This window comes from Oryctolagus cuniculus, chromosome 1, assembly GCF_051225735.1.
Source record: "Oryctolagus cuniculus isolate XC-2025 breed Fujian yellow rabbit chromosome 1, ASM5122573v1, whole genome shotgun sequence".
Lineage (NCBI taxonomy): Eukaryota > Metazoa > Chordata > Mammalia > Lagomorpha > Leporidae > Oryctolagus > Oryctolagus cuniculus.
Window position 1 is genome coordinate 106,089,954 of NC_142867.1, and position 26,011 is coordinate 106,115,964.

Sequence of the window (26,011 nt, forward strand, 5' to 3'; positions counted from 1 at the left end):
AACGCCCGGCCCAAGGTCTCCCATTCTCCACTGGCAAATGAGTGGGGGAAATTTGTTTACAACACAGGTTCCTGAAGCCCGCCCCACCCACCTGCCCTCAGAGTCACTGGGTAGATTTACAGTGAGGTTCAGGATCACGCATGTTCCAGTGTGATTCTGTAATTGTCAGAGAGAGTGAGCACCCTGTCCCCTGCCCCCAGATCCTGGCTGGCTCTTTGTCCAGCCCTGACTTCAGCCCTGGTCCAGGAACACAGGCCAGGGTGGTGTTTGATGCTCACAGGGCTGCAACCTTTTAATGCTGCCAGCAGGGGGTGCTGTGAGCTGCCCTCATTGCTTCCAGCTGTGTGGCCAGCAGGGTTAGCTTCTGGCTGCACCCGGTCTGGTTCCCTCTCCACGGCCGCATTTCTCTCTTTTTCCCTCTCTTCCATTTTATGCTACCCCTTTCCTCTGTTCCCTTCACCAATCCCAGCAGCTGGGCTGGGGCAGACATCTTGGTCCTGGATGGGACAATTGTGGGGAGTCCTGAACTTGACAGGGAGACTGAACTTGGGGCCATTTGTGGAAATGGTTCTGGGCTCACCCTGGTCCTTCAGTAGAGGGAGTGGCTGGGGATTTGGACTTTTTGGTACACAGCAGCCCGGCTCTATCCTGGGCGCTGCCTGGGTCTCCGTCTGAATCCTCTTCAGAGCTGCTCCACCATGACTTCTGCACCTCATTCTCCCTTGCAGGGCACCACCTCCGTGAGCCCAACTAGAATGGGGTGGAGGGAAGCCAAGTAGAATGAAATCAGCTGCACTTATGGAGCCCCTGGAGCATTGGCGACACTGGACTGGGCACCTACCTCTGTTCACATCCTACTAACCCTCTGCCAGTGTTGGAAAGCACCACGTGTCTAAGCGCATGGCACCAGCTCCACGCTGCAGATGGGGCTCCGAGACGCTGAGGCCTTTGCCCAGGACACGCAGCGCGTACAAGGCAGAGACGGTGCCCGAACCCAGACGTGCCTGGCTCAAGTTCCAAAGCCCAGAATGCACCTCCCCCCAAACAAATACAAGGTGAAGCCTTTCCTTCCGCCTGGGCACTCTAGACAAAGTGCACAGGACCAACAGAGGCCCACGAAGCTGCCTGCCACCTGACGAACCTCACTGATCGCAAATGCAAAGAGAAGATGACAAAGCCGAAATGTTTGAAAATACTTAAAGGACAATAAAACAAAATGATGACAGGAAGTTAGTGACAGCTGACATCTCACAGAGTTTTATAGAAATTCTGTTTTCCCGAGGGTGGGGGCACTGTGCGAATTCTGCTAAGCTGGGCCTGGCTTCTTAAGGAGGGCCTAGGATCTGTCACCTCTGCCTACCTGGCCTCGCCGATCCATAAACATTGCCACCTGCCTGGGTGCCCACAACAGATACTTGAGTGAGGGCAAGGGGCCAGAGTGAGAAATCTCAAGGCCCTGCTCTGAGCAACTTCCTGACAGTCACTTGTTCTGTCAGTCTTCCTGCCTGTAGAATGGGCATGATACTACTGTATGTATCATGCTTAACTCCCAAAGGAAGTTAGGGTTAGGGTTAGGGTTAGGGTTAGGGTCAAACAGAACCACCTTTTGAAGAACATAAACTCCCATGGTCTTTCCAAGAACCCTGAACTGTGGAAGATGACAGTTTCTCAAAACAGAATATACAACCTCAAACCAAAACAGGGAGCTACACAAAGAGCCTTATACAGAACAAACACCCGAGTCTCTTGCATTATTCTGCACTACTGCAGACCCCCCGGTGTCTGTGCTGTGAAGTACGTGGGCCTCTCTCCCCTGCTTCCTCTTCTCGGACAGATGCAATGTGCCCGGGGCTCAGCGAGACAAGGGACTTGCTCAGAATCGCCGCAGAGTAAGGGCTACATCCTGGAAGACTGACGTGGACGCCAGCTCCACGGTGTGACCTTGGAGCTGGGAATGCTGCTCTCTGGGCTGACACGCTCTCATTTGGAAATAGATATCCTGCTCTCTCCATCTGTTTGGGTTGATATAACAGAATACCACAAACATTTATTTCTCACAGCTCTGGGGGCGGAGAGGTCCAAGATCCAGGCTTTGGCAGATTTGGTGTGAGGCGAGGGGCCGCTTCCTGGCACAGATGGTGCCATCTCTCCGTGTCCTCACGTGGGGAAAGGGGTGAGGGAGCTCACCCCTGAGGTCCTTTTAATGAGGAATGGGTCCTCATCCTGTGCACCAGGGCTCTATCCTCAGGGCCTCATCACCTCCTAATGCCACCCCAACAGCGAGTGGGTTGCAACCTGTGAATTGCATGAATGGCAAACACCCGCCTTTAAAATGGGTGCACAGCAGTCACACCCATCTTCTGCGTCTGTCCTGAAGTTAAAAGAGAAGCGTGAAAAATCACTGAGCCCAGCACCTCGGCAGTGGTCGGTGGAGCTGTGATTCGTTGTAACTGCAGTTGTTACTGTCACAGCCGTCACGCTGGGTCTTCTCTCTCCTCTCAGGCTCCTCCCATCCCACCCATCCATAAACTTTCTTTCCAGGAAAAAAAGCTCTCAGATCTCAGCTCCCTGGGGGAGACTGGGCCAAAATGTCAGCCTGACTTTGGCTTGCTGCTCAAGATCACGCAAAGAAGACAGAAAAGCTGCACACTGGGGAGGAGGGAAAACAAGTACGTGGCAACACAGACAAAAATCCTGGAGGAGGAGAGTCAGCAGCCAGGCCGGTCTCTGCAGACCCGTCACACAGCTTGGGTAGGCCTGGCTGCGGACGGGCAGACTCTGACCACGGCCCGGGAGGACCAGGCAGCCCCAGGTCCCTGGGAGACTGGTTTCATCTCATTGCCAACAGCTAGGACCTACACTGTCACAGGGAAATACAGCTAAGGCTGATGCATGCTGAGGCTGGCTGTCAAGGTAGCACTGCCCTCCTGTGTAGGGAATGTAGGGCAGGAGCCCTGGGAGGCCCTGGCCAGCTGCCTTATTGGGATCCCACCTCTATGCCTAGTGCCAGCCTCCAAGATCTGGCTACCCCTTTGGCCTTCAGTCGCAAAGGGGGCTCACGTGAGATTTGCTCCAGTTTCTGAGACCACAGGAGCAGGTCACCAGAGCATCGGCCAGAGTGGTATCTTCAGGCCTTCCACACTCCGTAGCCCTCATAGAATTAAGAAGGAAACAGGAATTACACTCCGATGGGCCATCTGCTGGCCCACCCATATCCCCGCACGCGTGCACATGCCCGAGGACTCCACCTGCCCTTCCGCACCTCTCTGGCCATGTGCACCATCCTCCTCCTTAGAGTTCTTGAACTCTGGAATCAGGGCTGGGGAAGATCCCGGCATCTCTGCAGCTCCTGCTTCCCTGCATCCACCCACCCGAATGTCCCCCAGACCTTCTGCAGGCAAGCCAGTGTGCTGGGCACTGGTGACCTTGGAGATGGGCTGTGAAGGGGGAATGACGGTGGCTCTGGAGTGGAAGGCACTGTCTGTCCAAAGCCACTGGAGCACAACACAGCCTGGTCAGGGAATAGGAAGTGGCTCACTGGGGCGGGAGAATGCTGCCCATTCATAAAGGTCTTAAAGGCCATGCCAAGTAGCTTAATGGAGCCCACGAGAAGAGCCACCCGTAGAGGAGTGACAGATCTATCCCTTCGAAAAACACCGTCAGGGGCCATTTGGGGAGAAGGCTGCCAGCAGAAAGGTGGCAAAGTGAGTCAAATCCTTGCCCCACGATCAATTCTCCCTCTGGTTATTTTAAGGCTCTTTCTAGACGAATAAGTATCAGATGACATGATAGGGAAGGACAGAAAATTTGCTAAAAGCTCCAAGGAGCAGGGGGAGGGTTAGTGAGGCACGGGCTGTGTGTCTGGGGTCCAGTTGCAGGAGGCACCACTGCTGGAACGGGGCATGTGCCCAACAGCTGCCTTGCCAAGACACTCAGCGGTAGGCACGCCATCTGCTGTGACTTCTCCACGAGTGGTGGTGGGGCCGGGGCATGGCGGCTCGGCACGCCTGAAGGTAGCTGCAGAGTGTTTACATGCAAAGGTGAGAGCGTTGTTGGTTCCATTGTGGGCAGACCAGAGGCCAAGTCCCAGCCGTGTTGGATGACTGCAGTCAGGTGTAGAGCCATAGGAGCCGAGCTTTCCCCATCTGCAAAATGGGTTGTGCGGAAGTCCTGGGAACAGCACTGTGCACATTTCTGGCATGATTGCCCATTCCCCTCGGCCGGACGCCACAGGAGGGCAGGGATGTCGTGATGTGTGAGGATGTCTCCTCCAGCGGCGGCATCAGTGAGAATCACTGCCATGCACAAATGTCACCGCCACCCTCAAACACTGGGGACGAACAGACTCCTCTCCCTCTCTCCGTCCCCCTGCTGTTAATTACTTGGGCCTGAATCCCACATTCTCTAGAACAGGCTGCTTGTTTGTTCAAAAGTCTTCCTGGGGAGAGAGCAAAAAGATAATGCACATTTCTTGTTCTGCTGGTTCCTTCTTTGAACAACTTTTTTTTTTTTTTTTTTTTTTTTTTTTTTTTTTTTTGGTGAGCCTACTATGTGCAAAGCATTATCTTGGTGCTGGGGATACAAGAACAAGAATTAGAGTCCAGCCCCTCTGCCTTCATGATGCTTATATTAACTAGAAGGGGCCTCTAAGGAGGCTCCAGGGTCGGCAACCAGGAAATGGACAAGCAGTCATATAAACAAAGGAAATAATTTCAAGTAGTAACAAGTGCTATGAAAACAGTCAAGCAGGGTGGAGGGCCTTGGGGCAGCAGCCACTTCCAGATAGGGCAGCTTTAGGGAGGGTCTCTAATGGGAAGTGCTGTGTGAGTTGAGAGCTTGAAGATAAGGATCAGAGGAAACAAAGATACTCTTGTGCACTGGAGGGAGGGATTTGCAGTGGGGGAACAGCAGGTGCAAAGGCCCCGAGGTGGGAATTAGTGACCTTTCGCTATGTTAACCTGCTTTGAGTCAGGTGTATGGGATCTGGACACTAAGAAGGGTATTTGGAGAAATATCCTAATTCAAAATAGACTATATCTAATTCTTCTTCCCTTTTGCCATACCAAGGGAAGCTTGGAGGGTCACAGCTAAATTTCTCTATAACTACAGCTGCCATGCCTTCACCTCCTACTCCCTCCTCTACCACCTGGCCATAGCTTTAGCATTGATATTTCTTTTCTTTTTCTTTCTGGAATCTTGGAGCTATCCTCAGCTGAAGCCCTTCCCATTTCCTGCCCAACCTAAAGCCTAGCTTGCTCTCTTCCTCCTCCGTTTTGCCCGCTCCTGGGTGTGGCTGGCTTCTCAGCACCTGGGTTCCCCTAGGATGGAGGTCAAAGCCATGAATGGCATTGTGGCATAGTGTGATAAGCTGCTGCCTGCATCCCATATGGGTGCCAGTTCGAGTCCTGGCTGCTCCACTTCTGAACCAGCTCCCTGCTAATGGTCTGGAAAAGCAGGGAGGGATGGCCCAAGTCCTTGGGCCCCTGCCACCCTTGTGGGAGACCTGGAAGAAGCTCCTGGTTCCTGGCTTCAGCCTGGCACAGCCCCAACTGTTACCACTATCTGAGTAGTGAACCAGCAGATGGAAGGATCTCCCTGTCTCTCCCTTGCTCTTTATAACTGATTTTCAAATAAATAAGTAAATCTCTGAGAGAGAGAGAGAGAGAGAGAGAGAGACCTTCTGAATTCACCCACCTCATCCCTGATTTCAGCATGCTTGATAGAATCCAAAGAGTGTTAAAAAGTGGCCTGGGTAGAGCAGGCTTAGTAATACAGTGAGTACAGCAACATCCTCAGGTTATCCACAAGGAACCCGAGGCTTAAAGGAGGCAAAGTAACTAACTGGCTCAGGGCATGCGGTAAATTAGGGATAGGTCTCAGGGCTCTTTGCAAAGAATTGAGCAGGGACTTTAAAGTGGTCAAAGATTTTTTCCCATACAGTATCTTCCAGTGTTACAGAGAAACAGGAGCATGGAGAGGCTGAGTGATCCGTCCAGGGCTACACGAGAAGAGTTCCTCAGAGCTGCCCTGGAATCCACGTCTTCTTATTGGAGATCTGATGCGTCTGTTATTTCACCGTGCTCTCCCCGTACCTAACAGACCATCGGTAAGTAACTCTTCCAGAACACTCCAATGACATTTGGAGGAGAAAAAACACTTACCATCTCTGCATGATTATCTTTCTTTCCTTGTTACTCACCAGGCAGTCAACTCAACAGAAGGACCATTCTCTTTCCGGAAAGATTGGATGTAAGTCTGAAAAGAGCTTCCCCACAGTCAAATATTGGTGTCGTTTGAATGATTTCCCTTGGAAGATAATCTTCAGTGACTGACAGCTTCTACAGAATGGGGCTTCAATAAGCTAGAGAAATCCGTGTCTTGCTGTAGTCAATTTATAGTCTTTCCTGCTTTCCACCAAATTTCTTTTCCTGGTAATATTTCTGGCATTTTATTTTTAGAACATGGGTGATGAGTGAGAATTTTTGAAAAACTGAAGTATAGCATGTATCAGTAGAATCATGTACTTTTTTAAAAAAGGATTTGTTTATTGATTTGAAAGACAAGGTTACAGAGAGACGGGAGAGAGAGAGAGGGAGAGAGAGAGAGAGAGATCTTCCATTTACTGGTTCACTCCCTGAATGGTTGCAATGATTGGGGCTGGGCCCAGCCAAAGCCAGGAGCCAGCAGCTTCATCTGGGTCTCCCATGTGGGTGGCGGGAGTTCAGAACTTGGGACTGTCTTATGCTACTTTCCCAGCAGGGAGTTGGGTCGGAAGTGGAATGGGAACAGGAGAAGGAGAGGGAGAGGGAGAGAGCCCATTGTTTGCTGGTCAATTTCCCAAATGCTGGCAGTGATAGGGCCTGGAACTAGGTCAAAGCAGGAGCCACGGAGAGCAATCCAGTTCTCGCAGGTGGGCAACTGAAACCCAAGTGCATGAGCCATTGCTGCTGCCTCGCAAAGCCTGCATTAGCAGGAAGCTGGAGTCGGGAACTGGAGCCAGGTATGGAACCCAACTACTCTGATGTGGGACATGAACCTCTTCACCTCTAGGCTCAACACCTGCCCTCCGGCAATCATTCTGAAGAGGGCAAGGTCTTAAGATGCTCTGGGAAGAGCCAACTGCCTTCCTCTGTGAGTGGGCAGCCCAGCCTCTGTTCCTCCTTGCTTAGAAATAATGTAACAGCTTTGCCAGCCGACCCATTTTCATTAATCCATGGCTTCCTTTCCTGCCCCTCACCTAGGGGACACAGACAGGGCATGATGGCCCAAGTACTTGGGCCCTGCACCCCATGGGAGACCAGGATAAGCACCTGGCTCCTGCCATCGGATCAGCACGGTGCGCCGGCCACAGCGCACCGGCCATAGCGCACCGGCCGTGGCAGCCATTGGAGGGTGAACCAACAGCACAGGAAGACCTTTCTCTCTGTCTCTCTCTCTCAGTGTCCACTCTGCCTGTCAAAAAAAAAAAAAAAAAAAAAAAATCAGAATGGAACAAAAGGCACACCCTTCCTTTACAGCCAACCTGCTTCCCCAAGGGGCTGACTGGGAACCTCTCTCCCCTCTCCATTAGCAGCTAACTGTAGGGAAACCTGTCACAGACCTCATTCCTGCTCCCAGGCACGCTGGGCCCCTCTTGCTTCTGCTGGCCTGGCGAGGATGTCTGAAAAGCTCAGTGGCTTCCAGGTCTGCTTCACTCGACCCCCTTCCCTTGTACCAGTAAGGGGCCCAGTGTCTGCCACCCAAGAGGAAGAATGCGGACAAGCGGTTCCCCATGTGCAGCCTGTGCGAGCTGGCTGCCCTGCGAAGCTTCCTTCACCCTCGGCCTCAGTTTCTTCAGCTGTAAATTGGGGATGACAAGCAGACCCATGCAGTGCGGTTATTTGGAGGAATCAAGGAGGTCCTGTGTGTCCAGGGCCAACGGCTGGCACCAGCTCAAGTCTTCACTGCCTGTCTCCTGTGGTCATTCCCTTGTGTCCAGGAGTCAGTACTGTCCAGCTCCTGGTAGTCTGCGGTTACACTGTATCTCTCAACACCCAGTTCTGCCTGCTGTTTGTCCTCCCAAACACCCACCCCTTCCCCTGGCCACTTTTGTTTTGGAAAACAAAGAAGCAACAACACAAAGCTTCCCACCACCTGCCCTGCCTGCAGCCCGGCTTCCTGAGGACACAGAAGTGCTTCTGCACCCGCTGCAGAAGGCACTGGGATTTTTGACCAAGAAGCAACACAAACACCCCAGGGCTGTGGGGAGTGACCGAGGGCTCCTGTCTAGAGGTTTTGCAGAGAAAAGCAAAACAAGGGGCCCACACATTTGCCATTCCTGCAAACTTATGATCAGTCCATGGGAAGAAGGCTGTGTCCTTGAAGGAAGAAAGAAGAAAAAAAAAAAAAAAACTGGAAGAGCTGCGGATGGGCACAGGGTGTCCTCGTCACACATCTGCCTGTCCCTGCGCCCTGTGGGACCCCTGACTCCCACAGTAATGACGCTAAACATGCACAGTCCAGAGGGACATGTGAACACTCAGAAGGTGGCCACTGTGTCCAGCAGCCGGAAGCTTGCCAGGTTTAGTGGGCAGCTTAGTGTCTGGCCACGAAATCTAAGGCAAGAGAAGAAATCATGCCTAGGAAATCTGAATATCAAGGCACCCATAGGTCTATCTTCCAGTCTTCACGCAATGACCATTTGAATCCCCAGCCAGCCAAAGTGGAGAACACAATTTCTCCATTCAGCCAACACGAGGGTCTCTTGCTCTAGACAGGAGGCTGAGTGAGCGCTCAGAGCTACCCAGGCTTGTGGGGAAGAGAGGGAGACCGTAGCTCCCCTGCACACCCCTGGTCCCGTGAGTCCCGTGCTGGAGGTTAATGATAATCACAAGAGGCAGCCCAGCATTGCCTCCCTGTCCGGCTGAGAGGTTTACAACCTAAACTCATGGCAGAGGGAGAAATTGGCTCAATCACTTGGAGTCATGGTACATGGAGAGCCAGTTGGGCATGACTGCTGTTTCACTCAAGGAAACCAGGCTGCTGCGCTTGGCGTACGCACACCTAATAAACACGTCACACTACAAGGTGAAAATGAACACCACCCCCTGCCCACCGGGCGTCACTCTGCACGGCCCGCTCACCCCGCTCCTGAACAAGCACACGAGACCAGGCTGGGAGAAAAGGGCCAGGAGCGGCTCCACTCCATTCCGCTGAGATGAGAAACCAAGAATCCTTGGTCACGCCACACTTTAAAAAAAAAACTCAAAATTCACCCATCGCGAGACCTTACCCCAAATATTGCTCCTAAGGCATTTTGTAGGGGGAAGATGGAAAGAAGAATTACCTGTTGTCAATATCTAATATGTTCAGATCTCTTATTATGGGCCAGACACCCCTGCTGTACCCTCCCAGTGATGTCAGTGTGCTGGGCACCATTATCATCCTCAGATAACAGGCGAGGACATTGCAACTCTGAGAGTTTAGTAATGTTCCTGAGACCACCCAGATGGAAGTAGTATTGAATACAGACTAAATCAGAGCCCAAGTTCTCAGCCTCTATGCTGCCCTGGGTGTTTTATGTACAAAGGAGGAGGTGGTCGAGGAGAAGATCGTAGGCTTGATCAAGGTCTTAACAGGTCCATCTCCACTCCAATCCCACTGCTCTCCCACCACACACAAGAAGAAAACTTTTACCCTGTGTGAAACACTGGAGATATGCAGGGTCTTCAAAAAGTTCAATGAAAATGCATATTATTTATAAAAAACTGTGTCAGGATTTCAAACACTTTTTTAAAAAAGGGATTTTATTTATTTATTTATTTGAGATGTAGAGTTAACAGACAGAGAGAGGGAGAGACAGAGAGAAAGGTCTTCCATCCACTGGTTCACACCTCAAATGGACACAATGGCCAGAGCTGAGCTGATTGAAAGCCAGGAGCCAGGAGTTTCCTCTGGGACACCCATGTGGGTACAGGGGCCCAAGGACTTGGGTCATCTTCTACTGCCTTCCTAGGCCACAGCAGAGAGCTGGATCGGAAGAGGAGTAGCTGAGACTATAGCCATATGGGAAGATTAACCTACTACATACAGCACTGGCAGGTGCTCAAACACTTTTTTTTTTTTTTTGGACAGGCAGAGTGGACAGTGAGAGAGAGAGACAGAGAGAAAGGTCTTCCTTTGCCGTTGGTTCACCCTCCAATGGCTGCCGTGGCAGGCGCGCTGCGGCCGACGCACTGCACTGATCCAATGGCAGGAGCCAGGTACTTATCCTGGTCTCCCATGGGGTGCAGGGCCCAAGTACTTGGGCCATCTTCCACTGCACTGCCGGGCCACAGCAGAGAGCTGGCCTGGAAGAGGGGCAACTGGGACAGAATCCGGCGCCCCGACTGGGACCAAAACCCGGTGTGCCGGTGCCGCAAGGCGGAGGATTAGCCTAGTGAGCCGTGGCGCTGGCCCTCAAACACTTTTTGCACCAAACTTATCTTTCAAGGTATTAACAAAAATCTTTGAAGCACTTTTGTACAATCATCCTTGCCCCCAGAGAACTTGTAATCTAGGTGCAGAACCGCTAAAGAAAGATGGGATCATAGGAAGAAGGGCAAACTAGGACCCATCAGGATCATTCCTTGTTCTCCTCCTGGTCCTCCCATCCATGCAGGTGCTCCACACTGTGATCTGATTGTTGCGAGGACCTGGGACATCTCCTTGTCCCAGACCAAGTCCCAGTGTAGGTGCTATGCCCTTGCTGCCCTGACAAATGAAACAAGGTGTGTTCATCAGGATAATGTGACCAACCATAATAAACAATCTCTAAAATCTATACTAACTAAAGACTTCAACTTGTTAGATCTGGTTAAAGAAGAAGACACCAATTTAAATTTGAGTTTCAGATAAACAACATTTTAAGTATAATTATGTCCCATACAATATGTGGGATATACTTATACTAAAAACTGATGATTGTTGATCTGCAATTCAAATTGATCATGTGACCTTATTTTATTTGGAAACCCTACTCAAGACATCCTACATTTATGTTTAGTTATCTAAAATCTAAAACGAGTGTTCTTAGTCAGCAGACAGCTCTCCTCCAAGTTGTGGCTCAGGGATCCAGGCTCTCCCACGAAAGGGCAAGTGCATGGAAGGTTCCAAAGGGAGTTTTATGGGCAGTCCTGAGGGTAACGCAAGAGACTTCTGTTCATGACAACCAGCCAGAACTCAGCCACATGCCCGAACCTACACGCATGGTAGGCCAGTAAATGCAGCCCAGGGTGCACTCAGGAAGAAGGCTGGGGAGCAGCCAGCCAGCCTCTGCCACACGTGGTAACAGCAGAGCCGAATCCTTACCGCTTGGGCCTAAAGCCCATTTCCTGTGCAAGTGCTGGGTGCAGTTAGCAGCCTTACACCCACTGGTGCCCTCCCATGGGGTCAGACGTTCTCTTCTCTGCCCTGTACTGACTTGGGGTTGGGCTTCCAAGGTCATTGTAAGAGTAATGAGCAATGCGATTCAAATCTATTCATTTCAGTTTGATGCTAGTTAATAAAATATTTATTCACGTTCCCAGGATATTGAGAAAAGCTTGGCTCTAGGCCTCTGGCCACAGAACCCAGCATTACTTTCATAGAGCTGTATACAAACCAAATTCAACAGCTCCAACCCTTACGTATGCCCTATTGTAAATTTAACCCTTACTTATACCCTGTTGATCTCTCAAGGGTTGGTAAATATCCCATAGCTATGAAGAATTCTGCACTAAATACTCTAGTACAGAGTGGTATGATTCCCTTGAATTCCTAAAACACTTGATGTCTATGTTCATTCATTGTTCACGCACTCATTCATTCATGCTTGCACACATTGGTGCCTCCACAACATTTGCTCAGCTTGACAGTGTGCTAGGCCCTGGGACGGGGGCCTTGCCTTCCAGAAACTCACAGAGGAAGGATTGGTCAGAACGCTCGTAATCTGGACAGAGAGCAGCGGTAAACATGGATACATGTTCTCACTGAGGGACTTAGGGAAGAGGGGGGATTAATTCTGACCACAGGGCGGGGTGGAGAAGCTTACATCAGAGATCTGGCAAGGACCTCCCATGGACACAGATGGACCTGGTCTGGCAGGGGAGGCAGAGTCCAAGCATCCAGCTCCAGGTCCCCTGTCTCCCACCCACTGGGCCCTAGAGGGAAACAATGTGCTTTGCTCAAGGGAGAGGCCCAAGGCCGTCTTTCATTTGTTCAGCCAATGTCTGAAGCCCATGCCACAGGATATGGGCCTCCATTTTCCTATAATAACCATAACACAATTGGCTCCAATGAGTAAGATCACTGCACCTTTTTTTTTTTTTTTTTTGACAGGCAGAGTGGACAGTGAGAGAGAGACAGAGAGAAAGGTCTTCCTTTTTCCATTGGTTCACCCCCCAATGGCTGCTGCGGCCAGTGCACTGCGGCCGGTGCACCACACTGATCCGAAGCCCAGAGCCAGGTGCTTCTCCTGGTCTCCCATGGGGTGCAGGGCCCAAGGACTTGGGCCATCCTCCACTGCACTCCCGGGCCACAGCAGAGAGCTGGACAGGAAGAGGGGCAACCGGGACAGAATCCAGCGCACCGCCGACCGGGACTAGAACCCGGTGTGCTGGCGCCGCAGGCAGAGGATTAGCCTATTGAGCCGCGGCACCGGCACCTTTTGCTTTTGTGCCCCTGCCACAGCACTTCTATTTAAGAGTTGCTCCTCTGGCCAATCAGCTTCGTAGAGTATGTGACTGGAAGCTGAGATTTCACTTAGTTCAGGAGAGATGAACTTGCCACAGAATCCAGTCAATGACAGGTGCACATATGATGACAGTCCCCTTGAACTACATCACCTGGTGAGTGACAGGGCAGCCGCCTCCATTTGTGGAAGTCTCCTGTGTGATGTTCACATGATGCCAAAGTTACCCCACAAGGCACTTCTCTGGATGTGTCTTGTAGGAGAACAACACACAATATATTCTTTTCTTTTTTTTTTAAGATTTATTTTGAAATAGTTACAGAGAGAGAGGGAGAGACAGAGAGGGAGATCTTCGATCCACTGGTTCATGCCCCAGATGTTTGCAACAGCCAGTGTTGCGCCAGGCCAAAGCAAGAAGCCGGGGCTTCATCCGGGTCTCCCGCATGGAAGTTAGGAGCCCAAGCACTTGGGCCATCTTCTGCTGCTTCTCCCAGGCCATAGCAGAGGGCTGGATTTGAAGTGGAGCAGCTGGGACATGAACTGTTGCCCGTATGGGAGGCTGGCAAAGCAGGTGGCAGCTTTACCTGCTACACCGGAATGGTTCCCCACCCCCTTTCAAAAAGAGTTATGTATTTGTTTTGAAAGTCAGAGTTTACATATAAAGACAGAGAGAGAGAGAGAGAGAGAGAGAGAGAGAGAGAGATGTATTCAGCTTTAGGGATGTGTGCCTTGGGAACAGACAGCACAGTCCCACAGGGGAGGCCTATGTTCAACGAACAAATGGTTTCATGTACTTCTTTCACACCAAAACAGAAATCCACAGGAAGCTACAACCTGGCAGAGGGCATGAAGCTGTATTTTTGGACTGTGGTGTCCCTTGGGACCTCCAAGGAACCTGACCTTGAGATTTTGTCCAAAGCTCTCACACTCATGTTCCACTGGGCTGCCTTGGGCTGGAATCCCTAAAAAGAACCCAAGTTAACCAGTTGGCCATGTAAAGTCAACAGGATAAGGAAATGTTACATATTTCCCCTTCTCTGGCCCCCAACAAAGAAACAGCAGCCTTTGTAAAAAAAACTCCTATTTCCTGGTGAGGAGCTGGGGGTTCATTCTCAGCCCTGTGCCTGGGGGTGCCTGTGCCGTGCCAGACTCCCCCAGTGGGAGTCACGCCACTTGATTCCACCCACACTATACAGAAAATGCACCCCTCGATAGCTACAAAAGTTCAATTTTGAAATCGAGGCTGTCTTTCTTGGGGCAAAACAGATTTCCGGAGACATCACAAATGATTCAGTGTGTGCCTGTGGGAAAGGGAGAAACGCCTTTCTCTCAAGTGCCTGTGGCCCTTTCGAAGGCACCAACGTTCAAATGCTACGTCCCATGTGCCATAGCCAATAGCGATGGCTGCAGCATCAACCCCATCAGGCCTGGCACATGGTTTGTGACACTCAGTGAGACACTGTGCTCCTTCCGTAATAACCTGAGCCCTGCTGTCTGCCATTAAGGGACCTCTCTTATTAAGCATCTCTTTTTTAAATGGCGGCCGTCATCTGGTCCCAGCGTACATTAAATCCCATTATAATTATAAACACACTTCCCCATAACACCCATGGCAGATCTCATCCACAGGGCCTGCCCCTCGGGGCATCTCTGCGCTAATAACAACTCTGATTTGCTATTTGACTTGACAACATTAGGTCCCAACACCATTTGCAATATGCTAGAGAGGAAGGGAAAAAAGGCTTTCTCTTCCCCAGTCATGAAATCTTGGGGTCCCAGTGACCCAAGGCCTCAGAGGCTTAAAACAAATCACCCTGTCCTTCCCCTCTGAAAAGCCACTCTCTGCTTTGCAGATGGCACCTGCAAGAGAAAACCCCAAGATTGTGGATGCCACTACCCAGGACTTCCTGGGGGTACGAGGGATGATGGCAAGAGCCTTCTTTTTGTCTGGTTTTCTGGGCCTCAGGTATCTATCTCCTCCTCTGCTATTAGGAAGTGACATGAAAGAACTAAGCTTTTTAAGAAAACATGTTTATTTTTAAAATTTTGTTTATTTGAAAGGCAGAGTGAAGAGAGAGAGAGAGAGAGAGAGAGAGAGAGAGATCACTGATGTGCTGGTTCCCTCCCATTACATGGCTGTCATAATCAGGGCTGAGCCAGACTGAAGCCAGGAGCTGGGAACCTAATGTCTTGCACGTGGGTGGCAGGGACTCAGCTACTGAGCTATCTATCACCTGCTGCTTCCCAGGAAGCAGTAATGGGGACTGGTGTTGCAACCAGAATCCAAGCACTCTGACATGAGGCGTAGGGGTCCCAAGCAGAGTCTTACCCACTAGGCCAAATGCCCATCCCAGCTCTGCCTGATTTTTGGCATTGCCTACAGTAGATGTCCAGCATGATCACCTGCAACATGACAGGATCCTTTGCCACCAGCAAAGGACACAACAGGTTTGCTCCTTTTTTTTTTTTTTTTTTTGACAGGCAGAATGGACAGTGAGAGAGAGAGAGAGAGAGAGAGAGAAAGGTCTTCCTTTGCCGTTGGTTCACCTTCCAATGGCTGCCGCGGCCGGCGTGCTGCGGCCAGCGCATCACGCTGATCCGAAGCCAGGAGCCAAGTGCTTCTCCTGGTCTCCCATGCGGGTGCAGGGCCCAAGCACTTGGGCCATCCTCCACTGCACTCCCTGGCCACAGCAGAGAGCTGGCCTGGAAGAGGGGCAACCGGGACAGAATCCGGTGGCCCGACTGTAACTAGAACCCGGTGTGCCGGTGCCGCTAGGCGGAGGATTAGCCTATTGAGCCACGGCGCCAGCCTAACAAGTTTGCTCTTGTCTTGCCCTGAGGTTGCCCAGAGGGGTGAAGCTCTGAGAGCCAGTGGATAGCCTTACCTAAGTGCCAATGACGGCCAGAGTCCCCCAGCGCAAAGGAGACTGCTCCGTTCTATTCAGGAGCTGCCCCAACCTTCCCCAAACGGGCTTCATTCTCCACCCATCTCAAGGCTCTGGGGATATGTAAAACAGCTGCTTCTCCCCAAAAGGTTTGCATCCTCGATTCACTTACCATGATAGGAGAGCTGACTTTTCAATTTTAAAACATATTTTTCAAATGAAACAAAACAATTCCAACATTCCATTCCCCTCCTGAAGACTCAAAACACCACCGTCACCTTCTCCCCGGGTATCTGTTTAGTTGACATTTTATCATAATAAGAAACTTCTTCTTCATTCTTGCCTGAGATTATGGGGAAGGAGAGAAAGTGCAGACATTCAAGTCTATTTACTACTCGGTGGCTAAGCTGAGAACCTTTCGGTGGGTGGCTGCTGTCTAGACCCTGTGTCGGTGGGGCAAGAGGAGCAGGAAACTGAAGAGTCCTTGTCTCCTTGCTGTAGCGCACTAGAGGCGGTATGTGTATTATACACGTGGCGGTCGCCATGGTCTGATCTAAAGGCTCAGCTCTGATGCTGAAGAGATCTATAGAACTGGGTAAGGAACTTAACCTCTCTGTGCCTCAGCTCCTAGTCTGCAGAACGCGGAAGCAGTGGGAGGAGTCAGCCGGGTTAATAGGCAGCCAGGGTGGTCCTGGTGGAAATTAAGGGTGCAAAATGCTCCCCCCCCCAAAAAAAAAGTTTTCTTTAGCAGGTACAAAGTGCCTGGCCCATTTCTTAGGAATTTCCACTTTTACCATGAGAATAGCAAGGGAGTGGGGATTCGGAGCTCCCAGTTTACTGTAAAACAAATTAGGTATCCCACCCTTCTGATGGCTCTTTTATTATGAGAAAGGCAGACAGCTTGAAAAGCTTACTAGTCAGGCCTTCCGAGGGGTTGTCCTGGCCTTGTAACTGAATGTCAAGTTTTTTATTCTTCCCCCAAATCGTGCTTAGAAACCCCAGCACCACCAGCCCCTTTGGATTTTGCCTCTCTTGGAGAGGTGTGTTGCCAGGTCTCTGACTTAAATTAAACTTGCTTTTAAATACATTTCGCTTTTCTCTTCGCCTTATCTGCTTGGAAATTCTTCCTTGTGAGACAAAGAACCCAGGTCATAATCTTTCCTCACTCGTATCAATAGTACCTCAATCAAGAGGGTTCAGTAATTAAATACAACAACACAGGTGGTGTGTTGATTCATGTCGGTGCGAGAATGAATCATTCCTACTGTCTTCTTCCCCAGTGGTCTTTTAAGCCTCACACGGGCTCCCATTCCATGAATTCTGGTAGGCCGCCGTTGTTGAGCGGTATAAGGACAAAGGGGGAGGAGGCAGTAAGATTTAGCAAGGGGGTTTCACCCAAGGGCCAGTTCATCCATTCCTGACTCCAGCAGGCCTTCCCCTAGCACTGAGGTCTGCTACACAGGAGTGCTGTTGTCCCAGCATCCCTCACCTTCAAGAAGCAACTGCAAAATCACTGCCAATATATGAAATACACGACAGAGAGACAAGGGGGTAGTGGGTGTGGGGAAAGAGAGAGAGAAGTCTTCTCCTGCAATTTTCCATCCTGTTTGTTTTTAGGTACTGCCACATGAAATCTCTGAACTGGGGATTCTCATCAGCTTTCCCAGGACCCAAGGACATCGCTCTGGCTATAAATGGTGCCAGTTCTGGTGGGGGAGCTGCTGCTGCTTTATCTGGGCCCAATAAACCTTATCAAACTGCCTCGCAGCCAGCCTTCAGCGCTAAGTGGAAATGCTTGGAGCCCAACGCTGGCACGCAGCCCACTGCCTTGCCTGCCTTCTTCCTTTTTTTTGTTACCTTCTCCACCTCTTAAATTCAGGCATTAATCTCTCTTTAACACTTCCTAACAAGGGCTGGGCTTTTTAATGGGCAGAGTTTATGAAGCAAGGGAGAATTTCACGTAGAGTGACTATGGCACGGGGTGGAGGGGTGGGAGAGGCAGGGGCCAGGGAGGGAATGTTCTTTCTCTTCTATCGTTTCCAGAGATTCTCTGATTTGAGGATTAATAGGAGATTAGGTTCAGGGGTTAATGGTGTGCTTCTGTACTGCCCTGGGGAGGAGAGAGTGGGTGGCTGCGGACAGCTGGGCAGCAACCTCCAGCCAGCACCATCTAGGCAGAAGCTCAACAAGTGAATGATTCGTCAGCTTCTCTGGCTGGTGCCAGGTGAGTCTTTCTTCCTCTCCTTCCGTTCGCTCCATTCTTGATCTGCTTGCACCTCAGTTCTTTCTGGACCCTAGATTTTAGCTAGGAAAAGAGTTAGGTTCTAAATAGGGGCTGCCTTTCACTGTATCATGGTGAAATGAGTCACCTGGGGCTGACTCTCCCCTCCCTGTGAGTTTGCCGGTGTGGCGTACCTGGCTGTCCCTTTCCTGTACTTCCAGTCTCAGACTCCTGCTGGTGGGGGCATTTTCCCTACAAGTAGGAGACCGGAGCCAGGCTTGCAGGAGTGGAATGAATGCCCTGTCCATTGGCAGCTCTGTGAGTTCGGATCAGTTCCAATATGCAAACTCTGCCCCCAGGTCTTCCCCTTTTTGTCTCTGGCCGGCTTCTGCTACCTTCCATCACATCACAGTTCTAGGGCCGGCCCAGTGCCAGGGATTCCACGCTAGTTCTGCGGAAAACCTTTGGCCCACCCGCCAGGCAAGGAGGGAACACTCAGATTCAGTGACTGACGCCTGGCGCTGCTAAAGCCGCCTGACGTCGCGGACTGACTGCACTGAGACCCCTGGATGGCGCTCTTGCCGCCCCCATCCTCCTAGCGTCTGGACTCCAGCCGGAGGCCTGCACGGCGCTGGGAAGAGCGCTTCCCACCTTTTGCCCCGCGCCTCCGGCTGGCTCCATAAAAAAGAGGGGGAAGGGAGCTTTCCGCAGCTCGGGGAAGGCCGGTTTCCTACGGTGGCTGCTCCCGGGGGTTAGCGGTGCGAACTCTGCCCTCCGGAGTGCGTGCGGAGGGGTAATGGGGGGGGGCTAGGGAGCCCGGGAGGAGGACGCCCTGCAGGGCGGTCTCGAGCGTTTCCAAGCTGCCACCGGCCCCGAAGACTGCGCTGAGCAGTCCGTCTAGGGGGTAGAGGGACTGAGCCGAAGAAGAAAAAGTTTCTCTCCGGTCTCGACCTCAGCCTCCAGTGACCGCGGCTGCCAAAACGGGGCGCCCCCATGGACAGCACATCCTCGGGAACCCCTGGCACCTAGTTCAGTAGAACCCGCTGGCTCTGCGCCCCGAGACTTCTTGCCCCCAGATGCTCATGCCCGGCGGCGCGCGGGGTCCGAGGGGCTGAAGGCGCTTGGGCGTGGGCTGGGCACTTTGGCAAACAGGGGTCCTGAGAGGCGGGCGCAAAGCGGGAGAAAAAGTGAAAGGCTAGGGGGCAAACGCTGGAGCCCAGCACAAAACCCCGCGCTTGGAGCGCCGGAGTGGGAGAAACAAATCCGCGCCCAGTGGCAATGAAAAAGCTGCGAGTGAGGTGGGAGCTGCCCCTGGCCCCCCAGGGCCCGCACGGAGCGTTGCGAGCCCCCGCCCGGCCTCCCCATCACCGGCCCTGGCGTGCTCCCGGCTGGGCCGGAGCGCGGCGGCCGCGGCGCCCCAGCAGCAGCTAGGTGTCAGGCGAAGCCCGGGGCGCCGAGCGCCGCGCAGGCAGAGCGGGTGGGGCGGGGAGCGCGCACGGGCTGGGCCGGCGCGGGGGGTGGGCGGGCTGAGCCCGGGGACAGCGCGGGAGGGGGAGGAGGGGGCAGCTGTGGGCAGGGAGCCGGGCTCGGCCGCCAGCACTAAAGATGGAGAGGCGCCGGGGCCTCGCAGGGGAGGGGGCTCGGCGTTGACGTGAGACGCGGCGGAGGCGCCGCAGCCGGTGGTGATTTGCTAACCTCACAGCACACAGGAGTTGAGGGCGATGAGAGCGGGTACTGCGAACTGCCGGGCGATGCCGCCGCTGCCGCCGTGAACCCGAGAGCAACAGTTCCTCCAGCAACACCCCTCCCCGACGCAGGCACACACCCCCCGGCAGGCCCGCACGCCCACCCCAAGGCGCCCGGCTCGGCAGCGGTGAGTGGGGGCCCGGGGAGGGGCGCACCGCCCAGCCAGCGCCGCGCGCCCGGGCGCCCCGGGGCCGGAGAGGTCGGGGGGGTGGCGCGTCCGCTCCGGCCACTCGGCCGCTGCGCTTGGACCTTATTTCATCCCGCGTGTTCCTTTCCTGCGCTGCAGCCGCCGCCGCCACCGGTTGGGGTCAGCTCCAAGAGGGGAGCCCCGGCTGTCAGCTTGGGCGCAGCTGCCTCCCCAGCCTTTCCTCCGCAGGGCACGGTCCGGGTGAGAGGCGGGGAGCTGGGGCGCGAGCATAGGGTCGGGGATCGCGAGGCTTTATACAGCCAGGGGCCGGTGGGGGCTCATATGTATGCGGACGGCTGCGCGGGCGTGAGCGAGGCTTGTGGCTTATTTATTTGTTTATTTGCCGGCCGGCTGGGAAGCTAGACTGAGAGGGGCTGGCGAGTGGATCTGGGGCCGAGGCGAGCAGGATTGGGACACGTTTGGGTTTTGTTTTCTCTTTGAAAAATCCTAGTGGGCCCTTCTTTCTTGATTGGACTTGATCCCCCATTTTTTGGGGGGGTAGGGTGGAGAGGGAGAGAAGCTCCGAGGGGCGCCAGTGCTCCGGGCCCTCCTCGGCTCTCGGCAGGACTGGCCGTGGCGCCGGAGCTCGCCGTGCGCTCCCGGCCGCGCTCGGTGGGCGCCCCGGCTCTGCACCTGATGCATGCGGGATGCCTTTGCCACCACGGCGCGCCAGCGGCCGGCTCTCGCAGCCCCTGGCGCACTCCCGCACGCGCCCTAAACGCGCAGATCCTGCCGGCCTGCGACCCACTGAAACGCACAGACGCGCTCCGCACCGGCTAGCTCGCCGCCTCCCCGGGTCGCTCGCCACGTCCCCGGGCCCGGCACGCCCGGCGGCTGCTGCCGCTGGCCCGAAACCGGGAACCTTGCTCATTGCTCCCCGGGGGTCACGGCCCTGGGTCGGAGCCGGGGGAGCCCGGAGACCCCCTTATCTCCCCTTCTCGCACGAGTCGCTGCAGGGCTTTTGTGCTGCCCCTTCGCGGCGGGCCGGGTCCGTCTCCCAGCCCGCCGGACTCGTCGCCTTTCGCCTGCTCTCTTTCGTTTTCCCTCTCCCTAGCTCGGCTTCTTTCCTTTCAGGCGGCTGACTCCCCAGGAAAAGTTGCTTCCCCAAGTTTGCCGAACTCGTCTCCAAGTCTCGGCGGGGTCTCTGGGAGCTCGGGGCGTGTGCGCGCGTGCTCGGTGCCCGCAGCTCGGGCGGCTGAGTGCTGGCTTTCCCCCGAGCCGCGGGAGTGGAGCCGCAGCCTGCGCCGGCCGCATCGAGGGCGCCGAGCGGCGGGTCAGGCGGGGGGACGACTGACCCAGGGCACCGTGGTCTCCCTCTGGAGCTACAGGGTTGGTTTGGAGGAAAGGGGCACTTCCATTCTCTTCGGTTGCCTCCTCCTGTTTTCCTGCAACTCCCGGGTCTGCAGGAAAGCACAGGGCAGCGAGGCGTGCGTGGATGGCCGTCCCACTGTCTGTGGCCACGGTCCCCACCCTGGGCTGGGCAGCTAAAGTGTCTTGACCAGCCAACCCCGTTAACCCTTTCTTTCTGCTTGAGCTAGGTGCCTTAGGAGCCAGTAGGGCTGCTTTTGGGCGTGGTGAGGAGCAGTGTTTGAGGAGTGAGGCGCGCGGGCTGTGTTCGCCGCCGTCACGCACTGCGATATCTGCAGCCAGGGAGAAGTTGGGAGGGGCCTGGCCGGCCAAGGCTTCCTGGTACTCCTTGAACGGGGTGCGGAGTCCCGACCAGGCTCTGGGAGAGACCTTTGTCTCCCAGCCCTGTCCTCACACCATGGATGCTGGTGCCAGTGTCACTTGCAGCACCTCTGAGACTGGCCAGCATCAGTTGCTGCTCCTGGTCACAGGACTTGCCAACTCCTGGGAGCCTCTGGGAGACTTGGAGGCCACGCCCAGCCCAGCCTGGGCACCGCTGGCTGTTGGAAAGCCCTTTCTTATGATTACTCTTTGTAACTGCCTGGCCCATTGGCCTTCAGATTTTTGCCGTTCCTGTCCCTGAGCACTTGTGGACAGGAGGGTGAGTGTGGGCTCTTGAGTTAATGCTGTCTCTCTTGGCTGGCGGGCACACAGTGACACAGAGTCCAGATTGGGGGCTCCATATGCTGTCACTTTAAGGTCGCTGTGGATGGAAGTGACCCAAGTGAGTGTGTGCAGGTTACATGAGTGTTGCTGTGAGCCTAGAAGGAGCTCAGGGCCGGGGGCAGCCTGGAGCAGGGGACAGAGGCCCGGGAAGGTAACAGCCAATGGTGAGAGGGCGGGCTCGGGGAGGACAGCCCATAGCCTGGAGGTGTCTGTGGGCCACAACTGCAGCCTGCCAGTCCCTCATTGCACTTTTGCTTGGTTCCTGGGGCTGCCAGAGTGGGGCAGGGTTTAAAAAAGGCATTGTATCGGAGGTGAGGTTACAGGAGGCGGAGGGTGAAGCTGCATGCCTACACTGACTAAAGGAGAGGATCTAAGTCTTAATGCATTTTAAGAAAGTGCTTGGGCACCTCCTCGTGATGAATGTTGGCCTTGCTTAGGAGCAGGCTCAGAGGACTTCACTGTAATTTGCAGTTTCATTCAACAGATGCCATAGAGCAGCAGAGTAGGCATGTGCTGTGCAGGAACCTTCTCCTCACTCTCATCGTCCCTGGGCCTGCACGGGCAGATTCGGAGATTCTGGGGAAACTCCTTCTTGCTGTGGGCTTGGGTGAGCCGGGACATGATGCAGGGTTTGCATTATTCCTGCTGGAGATACTAGCCTGTCTGCCTCTTGTTCTCTCATCCTTTCTTGCCTCTTCCCCTCTTCTCTCTCTCAGTCTCCTGCATCGGCCCAGGAAACCTACCCTGCCCCGCCACGCAGAGCACAGACGGAAGGGGAGCCTCATGCCTGAGCCGAGGGCAGCGCCATGGATCTGACGAAGATGGGCATGATCCAGCTGCAGAACCCCAGCCACCCCACGGGGCTGCTGTGCAAGGCCAACCAGATGCGGCTGGCTGGGACGCTGTGCGATGTTGTCATCATGGTGGACAGCCAGGAGTTCCACGCCCACCGGACGGTGCTGGCCTGCACCAGCAAGATGTTTGAGATCCTCTTCCACCGCAACAGCCAGCACTATACTCTGGACTTCCTCTCGCCAAAGACCTTCCAGCAGATTCTGGAGTATGCCTACACGGCCACGCTGCAGGCCAAGGCGGAGGACCTGGACGACCTGCTCTATGCGGCCGAGATCCTGGAGATCGAGTACCTGGAGGAGCAGTGCCTGAAGATCTTGGAGACCATCCAGGCCTCAGATGACAACGACACGGAGGCCACGATGGCTGACGGCGGGGCTGAGGAGGAAGAGGACCGCAAGGCTCGGTGCCTCAAGAACATCTTCATCTCGAAGCATTCCAGCGAGGAGAGTGGGTACGCCAGTGTGGCTGGACAGAGCCTCGCTGGGCCCCTGGTGGACCAGAGCCCTTCCGTCTCCACCTCGTTTGGGCTTTCAGCCATGAGTCCCACCAAAGCTGCCGTGGACAGTCTGATGACCATAGGACAGTCTCTCCTGCAGGGGACGCTTCAGCCACCTGCGGGACCCGAGGAGCCGACATTGGCTGGGGGTGGCCGGCACCCTGGCGTGGCCGAGGTGAAGACGGAGATGATGCAGGTAGACGAGGTACCTGGCCAGGACAGCCCTGGGCCAGTCGAATCCAGCGTCTCGGGAGGACTGGGGGACAAAGTTGAGGAAAGGAGCAAAGAGGGCCCTGGGACCCCAACTCGCAGCAGCGTCATCACCAGTGCCAGGGAGCTGCACTACGGGCGGGAGGAGAGCGCCGAGCAGCTGCCACCCCCGGCTGAGGCTGGCCAAGGCCCCCCGGGCCGCCTGGAGCACCCAGCAGCCCCTGCGGAGAAGCGCCTGGGCATCTACTCGGTGTTGCCCAACCACAAGGCTGACGCCGTGTTGAGCATGCCGGCGTCGGTGACCTCTGGGCTCCATGTGCAGCCTGCGCTGGCCGTCTCCATGGACTTCAGCACCTACGGGGGTCTGCTGCCCCAGGGCTTCATTCAGAGGGAGCTTTTCAGCAAGCTGGGCGAGCTGGCGGTGGGCATGAAGTCGGAGAGCCGGAGCATGGGCGAGCAGTGTAGCGTGTGTGGGGTCGAGCTCCCTGACAACGAGGCTGTGGAGCAGCACAGGTAGGCCCTGGTGCAGTCTCGCACCTGCTGCTGGACGTGCAGCCCTCACAGCTTGCCTTCCACCCTGGCTGCTTCCAGGGCTGGGGGCCTAGCTCCCTTCTCTTCCTTGCTATTTATATATATTTTTTAAAAAACATACTTCTTCCAAAGTCCTGGGGGGATGGGGCATACCATTCACAGCGTGGTGAGGGGTCAGGTGGTCTTCCCAAAGCATCAGGGAACTCACAGGCCCAGGGTGTGACTAGGCCCTTCTATCTGTTTTTGCTTTTGGGGTCCCATTTGTTTCTTCTGTAGCCTGGTCCATCCTCTTGGACCTGCAGTGATGGACAGGGGTGGCGGGAAGGTGTGGTTCAGGCTGAGGCCCCCTGTGGCCTGGATCTGGTTACCAGGTTCAGGTACTGGGTTCCTCTCCTAAAATGGCAGCCTGGTGCTGTCTGCAGCATGGGAGGGGCCAGAAGCTGCAGAGGCCGCAGGAGTAGCCGCTGCAGGTGCCGTGTGTCGTTCTCAGGAATGTGCATCCTGACGTTCCTTGTCCCTTCTTATTTTCTCTTCCTGCAGTCACATTTGGGGGGTGGTTGATTTAAATTCTGGGTGGATATAAAAGTCTGGGCCTTGCCACCTGTGAAGTGTTAACTCCTGTCCCAGCTGTGCTCACCCAGAGTTAAATGCTGCCGGCATTGGCTTTCCTTGGGCTTCTGCTTGCTTCTCTCTGAAGTAACCATTCGCAGAGCTGTTAGGACAGGCTCGGTTTGCGACAGAGCACGTCAGGTAAAGCTACAGTTTTGTCCCACTAGCCCTGTAGGTAGGCAGGGCTCTTCTTTTGCAAGGTGAGATGCTAAGACTCGGACGTAAAGTCCACTTTGCAGGGTTACGTCGATAGAGGCAGGGCTGGATTTGAAGTCAGGTCCTCAGCCCCTTGTGCTTTGCTGAATCTTGGAGTCATCCAGTCTTGAAGCAGATCCTGCCTACGGAACAGGCTTTTGAGGATTGCTCCTGAGAAGTGGAGTAACTCGGGAGAAGGTTTTCGTGATGAGTCATGTGCCTGTCATCTTACCCTCCAGTCCCTGGGTCCCAGGACGGGGGTAAGAAGCCTAGTTTCTGTTGCCCCCATGGCTCACCTCTCCATGCTGTGTGGCTGGTCTTGCGTGGACCCTGCTCACTGCCCCCCTCCCCATGCCTCTGTGCTTCTTCAGGTGCGGGGGTGCGAAGTGAGGGTGGTGGTGGGGCTTCTGGGAGCTGAGCCGCTTGCCCTCCCCAGAACCTGCTTGGATGCTATGAGACTCTCCTGGGTGGAAAATAGTACTGCTGACCTAAATGCAGCCCCCCTCCCCCTTTTTTTTCCCTGGTGGGCGTGAAGAAACTGCCACTGAGGTGTGTCTTCCTTGCATGGGTACCGCTCGGAAGCAGACTGAGGCTGGGTTGGTTGGAGCTCACACTTTTTCCTCTGCAGGAAACCCCTCCTGGACTTGACCACATAGGGTAGTTGGCCTCTCCGGGGCGGATTCTGGCAGCCGTGTGCTGAGAAGTGGGTGATGATGGAACGTCAGGTTTTCCCCCGGCTCTTGTTGCATCTCAGTTTCTTTCCTACTCCCGAGACGGACACAAAAGACGTCACTCCCCTCTGGTGGGGCCCTCGCTCCTCCCAGGGGAGGTGGAGGGGTGACTGCTGTTCCTTTCCAGAGAGCCTGGGTGGCGGAGTTAGCCGCGTCAGGTGGTGAGAGCTTGTGACCCTGACCGTTATCAGCATGCCGAGCCTGGTGTTACTCTTGGCTAAAAATGGAGCTGGTCATCAGGGTTGGTGCTGAATGGATGAAGCGAGACACAGAAACCTCTGGGGCTGGACTGGCTCACGGTCACGGCGAAGGTGAACAGAGCCCTTCAGTCCCTTCACCTTGTTTGGGTCTTGTTTCTGCAGCATCCTCCGTGGCTCTGAGTTCAGGAGCTGCCTTCCAAGGGGTCATGTGGCCTGTGAGGTGGTGCAGGCATCAGCCCTGCTCCTGCGAGCGTGCGATAGTGGGAGGCAGGATCTGGACTTCTCAGTGTCCCGCCGAGGGCTGCTGGCAGGGAGAATGTGCTTTTGACCAAGGGGCCGAGTCAGCCGCTGCAGCCTAAGTGGCTAGCACTGGGGTAGCGCCTT

General features: G+C 54.4%; 1 protein-coding gene and 1 long non-coding RNA gene across 7 annotated transcripts in view; both read left to right on the top strand.

Moving 5' to 3' along the window:
- The window catches only part of LOC127483179 (uncharacterized), a 31,888-nt gene extending 25,415 nt beyond the window's left edge, over positions 1 to 6,473 (top strand). For both annotated transcript variants that reach the window (XR_007909191.3, XR_016220237.1), the window contains exons 3-4: positions 5,941 to 6,106; positions 6,203 to 6,473. This is a non-coding gene — a long non-coding RNA (uncharacterized LOC127483179). The remainder of the gene's footprint in view (positions 1 to 5,940; positions 6,107 to 6,202) is intronic.
- A 12,866-nt stretch (positions 6,474 to 19,339) lies between these two features.
- Positions 19,340 to 26,011, top strand: part of ZBTB16 (zinc finger and BTB domain containing 16) — a 186,450-nt gene continuing 179,778 nt past the window's right edge. For 2 of the 5 annotated variants that reach the window (XM_089312848.1, XM_089312849.1), the window contains exons 1-2: positions 19,359 to 19,667; positions 22,517 to 23,874. In XM_089312848.1, coding sequence (XP_089168974.1) covers positions 22,607 to 23,874 — 1,268 coding nt within the window. In that variant the 5' untranslated portion in view covers positions 19,359 to 19,667; positions 22,517 to 22,606. Of the gene's footprint in view, positions 19,668 to 19,727; positions 19,929 to 20,621; positions 21,736 to 22,516; positions 23,875 to 26,011 lie in introns of those variants that run through there. The other 3 variants (XM_002708425.6, XM_017343233.4, XM_051819548.3) reach the window with 3 other exon arrangements.